The following is a 12,636-nucleotide window of genomic DNA, read 5'->3' on the forward strand; positions in this document are numbered from 1 at the left end:
AATCATATGAAATTTAAAAGTTTTTACACAAATCCAATTCATACAACACTAGAAAAGCAATAACTAACTGAGAAAAATCTTTGCAATAAGTTTCTATGGTCAAGGTCTCATTTCCAAGATATAAAATGAACTAATTCAAAATTATAAGAACAAAAGTCACTTCTCAATTCATAAATGGTCAAATGATATGAACAGGGAATTCTCAAAGGAAGAAACTCAAGTCAACCATAACCATATGGGAAAATGTTCCAAATTAATTATAATTAAATAAGTTTAAATTGAAGCAACATCGAGGTTCTTCTAAACTGACAAATATTGGAGATGCTTCAGGAAAATAGACACATTAGCGTACTGTTGGCAGAACTGTGAATTCTGCTGCCATTCTGGAATCAATTTGGAACTATTTATCCAGCAATATCTTTACCAGGACTATACCCTAAAAAGATAAAATAAAAAAGGATAAGTCCTATAAATTCAAAATATTTATAGCAGTTTTTTTTTTGTCATGGCAAAGAACTAGAAACTATTAATTAGGGAATGGCTGGACAAATTTTGGTATACTATTGTACCATAAGAAATGATTAAAGGGATGGTTTCAGAGAAAATTAGAAAGACTTGTGTGAAATGCTATGCTGAAGTAGTTAGAACCAGGAGTATGATACACACACACACACGCGCGCGCGCGCATATATATATAATACTGCAAAGAAAAACAACTTTGAAAAATTTCAGAATTTTGATCAGTGCAATGATTCATAATGATTCCAGGTAATGAAGAATACTACCTATCTCCTGATGGAGAGGATATGGACTAAAAATACAGAAAGTGACATATATTTGGACATGACCAATGTGAGAATTTATTTTATTTGACTATGGATATTTTTCCAAGAGTTTTTTTTTCTTTTATCTATTTCAGAAGAAGTATGGGAGAGAAAATAAATGCTTGTTAATTGGGGGAACCCTCAAATTTATTGTTCTTTATACAAAATTAAAAATCTTTATCCAAGAATCTAGGTTGACAAGAGGACTAGCAGAAAGAGTAGCTAGCTCCAGAGACAAGTCTATAATGTTTAATAAAAGTTAATAGAATTCAACTGACTATCCTTTGCCAAATGTGCTTCAAGGGAAAAATATAGTAACAAAATTCCACCCTAGAAAGCAAGTTGTAGCATCTCTCCAATTATACACAGGTATTAGAAATTTACATAGTGACCTAGTGCATCATATTAGGATAAAATTTCCTTTTTTGCTTTCTGCCCAAGAGGCAATACTTACTTTTAAGCATTTTATGTAAATGAGATATCATTCAAAATTCTGAATGTTCCCATTTGTTTTATATCATCTACTCTCTTAGATTAAAACCATCATCTAATGCTACCTCCATCTTTCATCTTTCTTTGCTGAGTCAAAGTGGAGGAACAATTTAGCAACTTTTTCACACAATGGAAAGGAATTTCCACAATGTTTGCATCACTTTGCCCATATTATCTACTGTGGAATAGCTTATCTTATACATTTGTTCAATTCTCTACATTTCTTGGAAATTGAACACAGATATTTGATACAAAAATTTCTTTCACTTGATATTCTTATTCTAGCTTCATTGATTTTGTTTGTGCAAAATCTTTTAGATTTTATATAATCTAAACTATTTTGTCTTTTTTGATTAGTAATCATAATTATGAAAGGTACCTTCTTCTATAATCCTTTAATTTTTTTCTAGATGAAATGGGTACCTGCATTATCCTTTTCCCCTTGTATTCTACTCACCTCCTAGGTGGGATCCAAGCCATCAAGTACCCACCCATTTGGTTTGATTGCTCACACCATTTGGATAAGGTGGGAGTCAGCAACACTAGTATTTCCAGTGAGATGGTGGGTCATCATATCTTATCATCTGCTCTGCCTCTGTACCCTATTCCTGCCACCTGAAGTACTTCAGTACTGAAGTAACTAGAAGTAACTAGAAGATTCCTGGACCTTGTCATCCATTGTACCATTACCCCTTTAGAACATTCATTTTTATCTATTATCTGTCTCAACCAAAGTGTAAGCTTCTTGAGAGCAGAGGCTACTTTGATTTTTCTATCTATATCCTCAAATCTTAGCCCAGCTCTTGGTTCATGTTGTTGTTTAGCCTTTTCTTTGTGACCCCATTTGGGGTTTTCTTGGCAAGAATATTGGAGCATTTGTCATTTCCTTCTCTATTTCATTTCATAGAAGATAAATGAAGCAAACAGGGTTAAGTGACTTGTCCAGGGTATCTGAGGAACTTTGAATTTAGGAAGATGAACGTTCATTCTATCTGCTGTACTAGCAATCATAGTTAGGCACGTAATAATTATTTTTTTCATTGATTCAATTAGTTATTCATTCATATGGTTTGAGATGTTGATCTAAGCCCAATTTTTCAACTCCACTCTTTTTCTTTCTTTATTTTTTTTATTCCCATTTCTCTCACCAAGTTATCCTAACAGGACCTGCCCTAAGCACTTTTACTTTCTCTGTTGGGTCAGTACCTACTTGTCCATCTATCTATTATACTACTGCTTTTATATCTCCCTTTATTCTACCTTATCATCAGTTTAGCATACTATTCAGGCTCTATGAATATTAAGCAAAGATAGTCTGAGAGACTTGATCAAATTGAGAAAAAAAATTGTGACTTTCTATCAGTCAATCAAACCAACAAGCATTTATCAAGTGACTACTATGAGAGAGACATCATGTTAAGCACTGGGGAGACAAAATAAGGATATAGCCATCCCCATCCTTGAGGAGTTCCTACAGTCATTCCACTTTTGACCTTAAATCAAACCATAGGACCACAGGACTAGAAAGGACCCGAGAGACCATTCCGTCTGGACTCTCCCTTTCACAGACAAAGTAACTGAGATTCAAAGAAGTTCAATGTTTTTTTCAAGGTCACACATCTAAAAAGCAACAGTTGGAATTTGAATCTAGGTCTGCTGCACAAATTAGGCCCATGGATAGATGCAGGATAGAGCTAGGCAAATGTCTAGGATATGGGGAACATAATGAGATAATAATTAAAACATAACTTTTCATAAAAGCATAACTTAATGCCAGAAAATCCCCACCTTTTTGGCAAGCAGGTATTTTATTTGTAATATCCCAACTCAAATATGTCCCAATGATGGCACAAAGCCTCTGGCAGATAGTAACAGTAAGGGGGGGATAATTTTAAAATTTGGCTAGGGGACACAAAAGCCTTGTCAGGGATCCTCCTATAGGTATTGTTCCTGAATAGCATATAATAATAATAATGGTAATATAATAATAACTAACATTTACATAATGCTTGGAGGGTTGCAAAGCATTTCACAAAAATTATCTTACTTGACTCTCAAAATGCCCTTAGGAGATATTATTATTTGAGGTGAATATGATATAGAACCTCATATTGTTATCCTTATTTTACAGATGAGAAAATTGAGGTAGAACTCACAATATCTGAGGCTGAATTTGAACACAGAGTCTTCTTGACTTCAGGTCCAGTGCTCTTTTCATTAACTCTAATCTGCAAATATTTTGTATCTCTTGCCCAAATATGAATCAACCTCCCAAAGTACATTTAAGAGCTCTTTCAATGGTTATTAAAATCCTTACCATGTGTAAGTCATTCCACCGGGTACCAAGAATATGAAGACAACAATGAGACTGTCCCTGACCTTAAGGAGCCTGCTATTCTCCAAGGGGTGAGAGTGGGGGTGGGAAGGCATTAAGAGTCAGAAGGAAGAACCAAATCTATAAGGGCCGGCAATAGGGTAGAAGTGAAAGCTCTCTGGTTGGGGTCCAGACCTAGATGTTTCAACTTAGTACTTTGTGTAGGATCAGCCAAGGAACATTTATTAGACTGCTGTTATGTGCATGACATTACATGCATGGATACAAATAAAAATTAAGTAATTCCTAGTTTTAAGGTTCATGAGAGCATAGAATCAGAGCCGGAAGGGACCTCTGTGACCACTGAGTCCAAGCCCATCATTAGGTAGCTAGGTGGCACAGTAAAGAACTGAGTTCAAATTCAGTCTCACACGCTGTATGACTGTGTGATTGTAGATGAGTCACTTAATTTCTACTTAACCTCTGCCTATTCCCTCATCTGTAAAATGAGAATAATAACAGAACCTACTTGTAGTGATACCATATCAAAGCACTTCACATGGTGCGTAGCATCTAGCAGGTGCTTAATTAATGCCTGTCCCTTTCTTGCTTTCTTACAGATAAGGAAACTAAAGTTTAGGGGAGGTTAAATAACTTGCTTACAGGTCACTCAGGTAGAAAAAGAAGTGAGATTTGAACCTTAGTCTTTCCTCTGTAGAGACAAAGCTCTTTCCACGGGATTATCTGTCCAGCTTTCAGCTGAATCATCTGAAAAGGAGGGGCTTGGAGGCTCGCTAAGGTGTCTTCTAGGTTTCAATCTTGTGAGGATTTATGGCTTTTGATGACCTGAAATAACCCCAGATCGAAGACTCAATCTGTGTTAGTATTTTGCATTCTGTTGTGGAGCATGTTTCACAAAGGCATCTTAGAGAAAGACACTCCAAATTTGTGAGGGAAATGAGGTTGGCTCTGAAAAATAACCCTAAGCAACCGAGTTTGCTTCCTAGTGAATTCCGGCTCAGTGCTGCTGAATGATTCAGTTCGTTTGTTGGCGACGAGCCACAGGGCATTACGGGCCTGACAGAGGAGCTATTTCTGCCGTCGCTGGGTTCCCATAGAAATACAAAATGGGCTAAAATTACTACCTGTCACCTGAGCTAACTACATTTTAACAAACAATAACAACACAACCTTAATAGAAGCCTCGATGTTTTGGGGACTTAATGCCTGGAGATGCCTGTAATCCTCATTTGTACATTTGAAGCTTGGCGTAAAGGACGGGATGCAGGCGCGCTTGTGATGGAGCAGAGAGCCGAGCTTGCGGCGAAATCTGAGGAAGCCGCTGCTTTTCAAAAGAGTCCTCGACGTGGGAGGGAGGAGAAGGGCACGGGTGGAACTCTTCTCAGAATATTGTTTTTAAATAATTAAATGAAAGGTTAAATTTCAGTTAAAAGTTAGTGAAAATGACCATGGTCAAGTTCCTCACCTAACCAAATTACACTCTTCTTCTTCAAATGGATATAATCATACTGTATCACTTACTTCCCAAGTTATTTTGAGGATTAAATAAACTAACGTAACTAAAGTACTTAGCAGACTTTTTGGAACACAATAAATATCAGCAGCAATTATTATTATCATAAATGTACAGACAAAATTAGATAAAACTTTTTAGAGGGCAACATGTTTCTTTTTTTTTTTTAAATTAAAGCTTTTTATTTACAAAACATATACATGGGAAATTTTTTAAAATATTGATCCTTACGAAACTTTCTATTCCAAATAGGGCAATATGTTTCTTAGAGAATTAAAAGATTCCTTTGTAGAGAAAAACAGGAAACATTTCTATAATGATTATTCTTTTTTTCTTCTCATTAAGTTATTTGTATAACCAATATATATCAGAGTGGCAGCCAATACTAAATATTTAATTCATAAAAATACCATCCTTTTTAGGTTCACATTCCTCATAGAAATCACATCTTCCTCAAATTTTATACAGATTTCCCTTTTGTCCCATAAAATTCAACCTCATGTCATATTTACTACTTTAGGCTCCCATCTTTTTACTTTATCACTAAGAATGGTCAATTTTTATGTGGATGACAGAGAGGCAGCCACAGTTGCCAAAAATCCTAGTAAGGTCATGAATGAGACCTTTTTCTTTTTATGAGGTTGCTAGATGTTAGTTTATATAAAGGAGATAAACCAAAGCTTCTAAACTAAAGGAAGTTGATTTGCATTTTAAAAAGTAAACTAGGAAAATTTAGGTACAGCTAAGCAGGCTGGTGGCAACCAAGTTACATATCATGACATGACATATCATGTCAATACTATCAGGAAGGAGAATTAGAGAGTTAGTTTTATGCCAGGGAAGATGACTTTTGTTCATTCTTTTTACCTGTACTGCACTGTCCTGGGCTCAGTGATGAAAAAGAAAAAAAAATAACAATACTAAGTTAATATTATCATTAAGAAATATTATTTCATTTTATTCTATACTGGGAGGTAGGCGCTATTATTATTCCCATTTTACAGATGGACAAACTGAATCTAACATAGATTAAGTGGCTTGCCCAGCATCACACATGCAAGTAAATGAGGCTCAGTTTGCAGCCAGGTTTTCCTGATTGCAAAACCAGCGCTCTATCCATTGTACCATTCAGCTGTCATATCAGGTATAAGCAGAAAAAAGAAGGCCAGTTTGGCTGGAGAGCAGAATGTGAGAAGGAAGGTAATGTGTAATGAGGGTGGAAAGCTAAGTTGGGATAAGACCTAAAGAACTTTGGATGCCAGACAGAGTAGTTTATATTTTATTCTAGAAGTGATGGAAAGTAACAGATTATAACGAGTAGGGAGGGACAGGAAATTAGATCTGCATGTTAGGAAAATCACTTTGGCAAGTATGAGGAGAATAGTTTATAATTAGAAGATAGAACACATGGAGCCCAATTAGGAGCTATTGCAATGGTCTAAGCAATAAATTATGAGAATCTGAACTAGAATTGTGGCTACAGAAGTGGAAAGAAGGGTATGGATCTGAGAGATGTCATAAGGTCAGCAACAGTTGTCTTCTTGACAAAGTTTTTGGAGCATTTTGCTATTTTCTTAGGTGTGTCTCTTTCTTTAAAAAAAAGTTTTTAAATATTTATTTTAAAAAATAAGTTCTGAACTCTCTCTCCTTCCCATTCTTCTCCCAACCATTGAGGAGACAAAGAATGTAATATTAACTATACAGGTGAAAGCATACAAAAATATTTTTATATTAGTCATTTTGTAAAACAAAACAACAGTCCAAACAAACCAAAAAGCAAGAAGCATAAAGAGAGTTATAAAAAAAAGTTTCTTCAAATCTACACTCAGAGCTTATCGGTTCTCTCTCTAGAGATGGATAACATTTTTCATCACGAGTCCTTTGTCTTGGATCATTGTATTCATCAGGGTAGCTAAGTCATAATTGATCATCATTACAATATTGCTACTACTGTGTACAATGGTCTTCTGGCTCTGCTCACTTCCCTTTGCATCAATTCATGTAAATCTTCCCAGATTTTTCTGAAACTATTCTGCTCTTTATTTCTTATAGCACAATCATACTCCATCACAATCAATATTAGGTATGCCTTTTGCTTAGGATTGGCAGTCAGAAGTTCAAGATCATGATACAGATTTTAGAGGGCAAATTACTTGAAAGCTGAGCCTAAAGCAATTTCATTTTTGTATTCAGAGTAAAAGGCCTAGCATTTTGTACACAGTAAAATAAATAGTTCTTCAATTGAATTCATTTTCTTTTCTATAATAGTAGATGATAATTGACTAGAAGAAAGATATATTGCCAGGAAGGCTTTGTAAGATAGATTTTGACATATGAATAGCTTAGCAAGTCAAATGAAATACTTTTATATGCACAGAAGTACAAAGAGCTGAATTATTCAGTAAGGTCAAGTGTTCTATGAGAGAAAGCAGAGTGGACAGTAAAAACAGGACCATTTAAGGATTGGTCTGAAGAGACAGCTCAGGAAAGATTTTTCCAGAACTTGGTATTGTTTTTAAAGACAATTTCACTACTGGATTGGGAGAAAGACAGAAATCAGGAGTATGAAAGCTTTTCTATAGAATTCCCTGGGACTCACAGGTAATTGTAACAAAATAATAAATTAGGAACATAGGCTGGATGTCTTGATAATGAGAAAACCAGATGAGTTTAAAAAAAGAATGAAGCAGTTGAACTATCCTTTAAAATATAAAAGACAACAATAATGATATAGAGAAGATACAATTGTGAAATACATGGAAAATGTGGATAAAAAGACATAGAAAAATCATGGAGGTCAGCATGACTATTGGGATTGCCACAAAGTGGGATGAACTCAGGAGAATTTATAATTTCTGGAATACTTCTCTGAAAAAGCTTCACTTTAGATGAGGAGCTCTTGTTTTGTGCCAAGGACTCCTCTGTCAGTCTGGTGATGCATATGGATCTCTTGTCAGAATGATGCTTTTAAATGTATAAAATAAGATATATGGGACTATAAAGGAAAACAATAATAGTGAAAATAAAGATCCATTTTCTTCCTTATGCTAATTCATAGATTCTCCAAATTCTACCTATAAATTCTATCCATGGATCCAAGAGTAAGAAGTTTTGTTTTTGTTTAATCAAATGATGGTTTGAACTAGTAAAATATTAGGATATCATATACTTAATAGTACAAAAGAATTTTTTGGAAGATTGGAATTCTTTCCTCAATGAAATCAGAAAGTGAAAGTTTAATTTTTGGAGAGCATAGTAAAAAGGTCACTTTATATTTGACTTAAAAGTTTTTTTTCCTTTTCTCAATTTGCCTCAGAAAACAGTAAATCAAACAAAAGTCAGGCAAAGCCATTCCTCAGTGAAGGAAACCAACTCTCTGGGGTTCTTAACATCTTCAATAGCCTTATGAATTTTACATTTCTTTCTCCCTATGAGTTCAATCCCATGGCATATTTAGATCTCTCTACAGCTCAATCTATATGAGTGTAATGACTAATTTCTCTCTTAATTTTTTCTGTCATTTGGGCCATGGTGTGAATTACTTAATTCAATTCACTTATAAAGGTCAGAGCTGTTTTCTATTGCTCAAGAGATTCAAGGATTCTGGGAGTCACATGGACTTAAAGGACCCCACAAAATCTATCTAATAAGAGAGTTATTTTCATGACAGCTAACAGGTTTGATTAATTACAAAAAGAATATTTATGATATGGAAGTAGGAGTCTCTAAAACTCCAGAAGAGCAATATTGTAGAGTATCTACTTCATTTAAATGTATAAGAGAGATCTATTTGCTAAGAAACCTTCCTTCCTTCCTTCCTTCCTTTCTTCCTTCCTTCTTCCTTCCTTCCTTCCTTCCTTCCTTCTTTCCTTCCTTCCTTCCTTCCTTCCTTCCTTCCTTCCTTCCTTCCTTCCTTCCTTCCTTCCTTCCTTCCTTCCTTCCTTCCTTCCTTCCTTTCTTCTTTCCTTCCTTCCTTTCTTCTTTCCTTCCTTCCTTCTTTCCTTTCTTCCTTCCTTTCCTTCTTCCTTCTTTCCTTCCTTCCTTCCTTCTTCTTTCCTTCCTTCCTTCCTTCCTTCCTTCCTTCTTTCCTTTCTTTCTTCTTCCTTCCTTCCTTCCTTCCTCCTTCCTTCCTTCTTCCTTCTTTCCTTCCTTCCTTCCTTCCTTCCTTCCTTCCTTCCTTCCTTCCTTCCTTCCTTCCTTCTTCCTTCCTTCTTTCCTTCCTTCCTTCCTTCCTTCCTTCCTTCCTTCCTTCCTTCCTTTCTTCCTTCCTTCCTTCCTTCTTTTCTTCCTTCTTTCCTTCCTTCCTTCCTTCCTTCCTTCTTCCTTCCTTCCTTCCTTCCTTCCTTCCTTCCTTCCTTCCTTCCGTTCCTTCCTTCCTTCCTTTCCTTCCTTCCTTTCCTTCTTTCCTTCCTTCCTTCCTTCCTTTTTTCCTTCTTTCCTTCCATAGATCTTTTCTCCTAAAGTATCTTTCACTTAGTTTACTCTTGCCATAAGGTCTACATCCTTACTTCATTTTGTTGCTAAGCATGTGGGACACTTGGGTTTTTGCTACTGCCTACATGTTAAAAGGATAAGAGAATGTCCAAAACTGAAAGGAACTCCTGAGGGAATTTGGTTCCATCTGTACCTAACAATACTCCCCTGGCAAATGATCATACCAGTACAATCTTAACCTGAGGACTTTAAATGATGAGAACCCACTGCTATGACCATAGGCAATTCTAGATAGCTCTGATTTGCACAAAATTTTAGAAGAGATCTTAAATAAAGAAACCAGTACTGAAACAAATTAAGCATCTTACTCAAAGCTACACACCCAATAGATGACAGAACCAGGACTTGAACCCTTATCTTTGGATTACCATTTCAATATTTTTGTCTTCTTGTTTCCTTCCTAACTCACTATAATCCTGGTACTCCCATCACTATAATGAAATAATTCTCTTGAAGATTACCAATATCTCTAGTTAAATCCTCTCTTTAATCTTTGTTTAACCTCTCAACAATATTTCACACCATTTACTACTCTTCTTCTTGAATAGTTTCTTTCTTGGTCTCTCTGGCTGTGTACATCCTGCTTCATTCTTTACCTCTGCAATAGTCATTTGTTTGTTTGTACTTATTTTTCCTCCTGATGGAAATGATTCTAATATGTTTCTTCTTTGATGCAATGATCTTATAAAATACAACAACAAAAAAAAGAATGATCTTTATGGTCTTTTTTTTCCTTATAGACAAACATAAACCTAAATGCATACTTGACATTTTCTACTAGTGGCAAAAAAGGGCCTTAGGTGAATACGATCTCATTTCACAGATCAAGATAGGGTTTAATCAAAACTAAAAGAATGATCTGTGAATATTTCATTTTACACATATATTGATAAAATTCCCTCTTCTGTTTATTTTCTAACACCATTGTAGGGACTTCAAAATGGAGAAGGGTCTAGTTTTCCTGCTAATTTGGTTCTCCATTGCTTAGTCCGGCTCCTCAGGAGTAAAGGAAAATTGACAGTCTATCTATCTACATTTTCTTTGAGTACAGCAATTTAAACAATTCTTATGATAAGCCACACACAAGAGGGAAAATAAATTCTACTTTGTAAATATTAGTTATACCCTACACAATATTTTTGTGATCCTCTAGGATGTCTAAAGATTACCTTTGGAAAGTGATTGCAGACCAAGGTAATGTCCAACCCATAATAAAAGCTTAAAGCTTTATGGTGATAGAAATCTAAGGAGATACTGTGAGATACTGTTTATTTAAGATATAGTAGATATAACCAAGAATAGTGTAAAGAAAAATATTGAGCTGTCATGATCATATTGGGAAGCTAAGAATGTGTTTCTTGAAGCAAAATTTTCAATGTCATCAATTTAAAAGAGATGTTTAAATAACTAACTGACTTTCCCCTGCATTTAGATTGAAAGATTATAGAATTCTCTATTATTAGAACATCTTCAAATGATTTAAAATATATCTAGAACTTCTAAAATGTGTGGTAACTTTCTTTCTTTTTAATTATGTTATTCTTAAATAGCACAGGGCATAGTTGGAAACTCCACTAAACCTAATGATTACATCAAAATGTACTCCAAGTATCACCATTTTGTTTTAGCTCTCCCAAAATAGATTGCCTAAATACAAGTACTATCATTTTGAGGGGATACAGACTTATATTTGAAGGGACTAGGGACCACTATTTTTTAAGTCCTACATTAAGTCCTTTGAGTAAATATCAGGCTAGCATTCTCTCTTCTAAGGATCACATTAGTCCAATGTTTGGGCTTTTTACCGCAAGGATGGCAAGATGGCTGTCAGGTAATGATTTTTTTATTTTTAGTCACATGCAATACACTAAAGTGGAGAAGGAAATATGATCTGTGGTAGTAGAGGGGACAAAACATAAACAAACCCTTTTGAAGCCCTGAAATCATTGCAATATATTTTGGCAGAAAATAATACAAAATAAATTAGAAGATAAAACCATTTGGCATCTTTCAGTCTTATTGGGACATATTTGGCAAGTTTGAGAAATCATTTACAGCATAGTGATGATGAAGATAAATGCCCTAAGTAAAATTTCCATATGGGGAAGTTAGTTGGTCAGTTGATCTATGGCCACGAACTGAATTGAAAAAAATCTTGGGTGATCATTACATATGCATATTACATATGTTGGTCACAACAGAAACTGGGAAAGAATGAGCTAGAGCCAATCTATTCTCATAAATGGAAAAAAAAATCAAGGCATATTCCCCGCAGAATCTTTTGCATCATATCTCGCCATATATGAAAGATATCATGTTATTTTTACTTGGATATGAAAGTGTAGAAAAGAGTAGGTACCATGAAATATTCAAGATACCATTTTATGCTGTGATATTAACACTTAGAGACTTCATTTCTATGTACATTAAACATGATGGCCATAAATCAAATAATATTCTTCAGTTTTGCAGGAAGTAAAATCAAAGCAAACAGCCTTTCAACATTAAAAGACTCTCAGCAATAAATAAATATATTGACCTTCAATATGTATTTCAATAGGAGGATGCTATTTTCCCTTAATATTATACCTGGGCTTCCCAAAGTATCCTTGTTTACAGCAAAAATAAATCCATATCAGCCACAGTCCTACCTGATCTGCTTGCCTTCTCGCATGTCATACAAGGAAAAAAAGACATCTGTATCTTCTCCAATGGTATTGTAGGTGAAACTCTTTAGACTAAGGAAAAAATGATGTGGCACTGGTATCCGGCAGGCTTCTCCATGACGTGGACGGATGGTATCCACCTGTGTGGAAGAATGCAGTGATATTTGAATAGTTTAATGACATTTTACTCAACTAATTAATCAATAAACATTTATTAAGGGTTTACGATGTTCCAGGCATGATGGATAAACACTAAGGATACAAAGAAAAAGGAAAAATAATCCTTGCCTTCAAGAATCTTACATTTCAATG

The 12,636-nt window shown here is 35.0% G+C and overlaps 1 protein-coding gene across 1 annotated transcript in view; it reads right to left on the reverse strand.

Moving 5' to 3' along the window:
- DOCK3 (dedicator of cytokinesis 3) overlaps positions 1–12,636 on the reverse strand; it is a 513,257-nt gene that overhangs the window by 176,892 nt on the left and 323,729 nt on the right. The window contains exon 9 of the mRNA XM_051985737.1: positions 12,310–12,464. Within this exon, the coding sequence (XP_051841697.1) occupies positions 12,310–12,464 (155 nt within the window). The remainder of the gene's footprint in view (positions 1–12,309; positions 12,465–12,636) is intronic.

This window comes from Antechinus flavipes, chromosome 1, assembly GCF_016432865.1.
Source record: "Antechinus flavipes isolate AdamAnt ecotype Samford, QLD, Australia chromosome 1, AdamAnt_v2, whole genome shotgun sequence".
Lineage (NCBI taxonomy): Eukaryota > Metazoa > Chordata > Mammalia > Dasyuromorphia > Dasyuridae > Antechinus > Antechinus flavipes.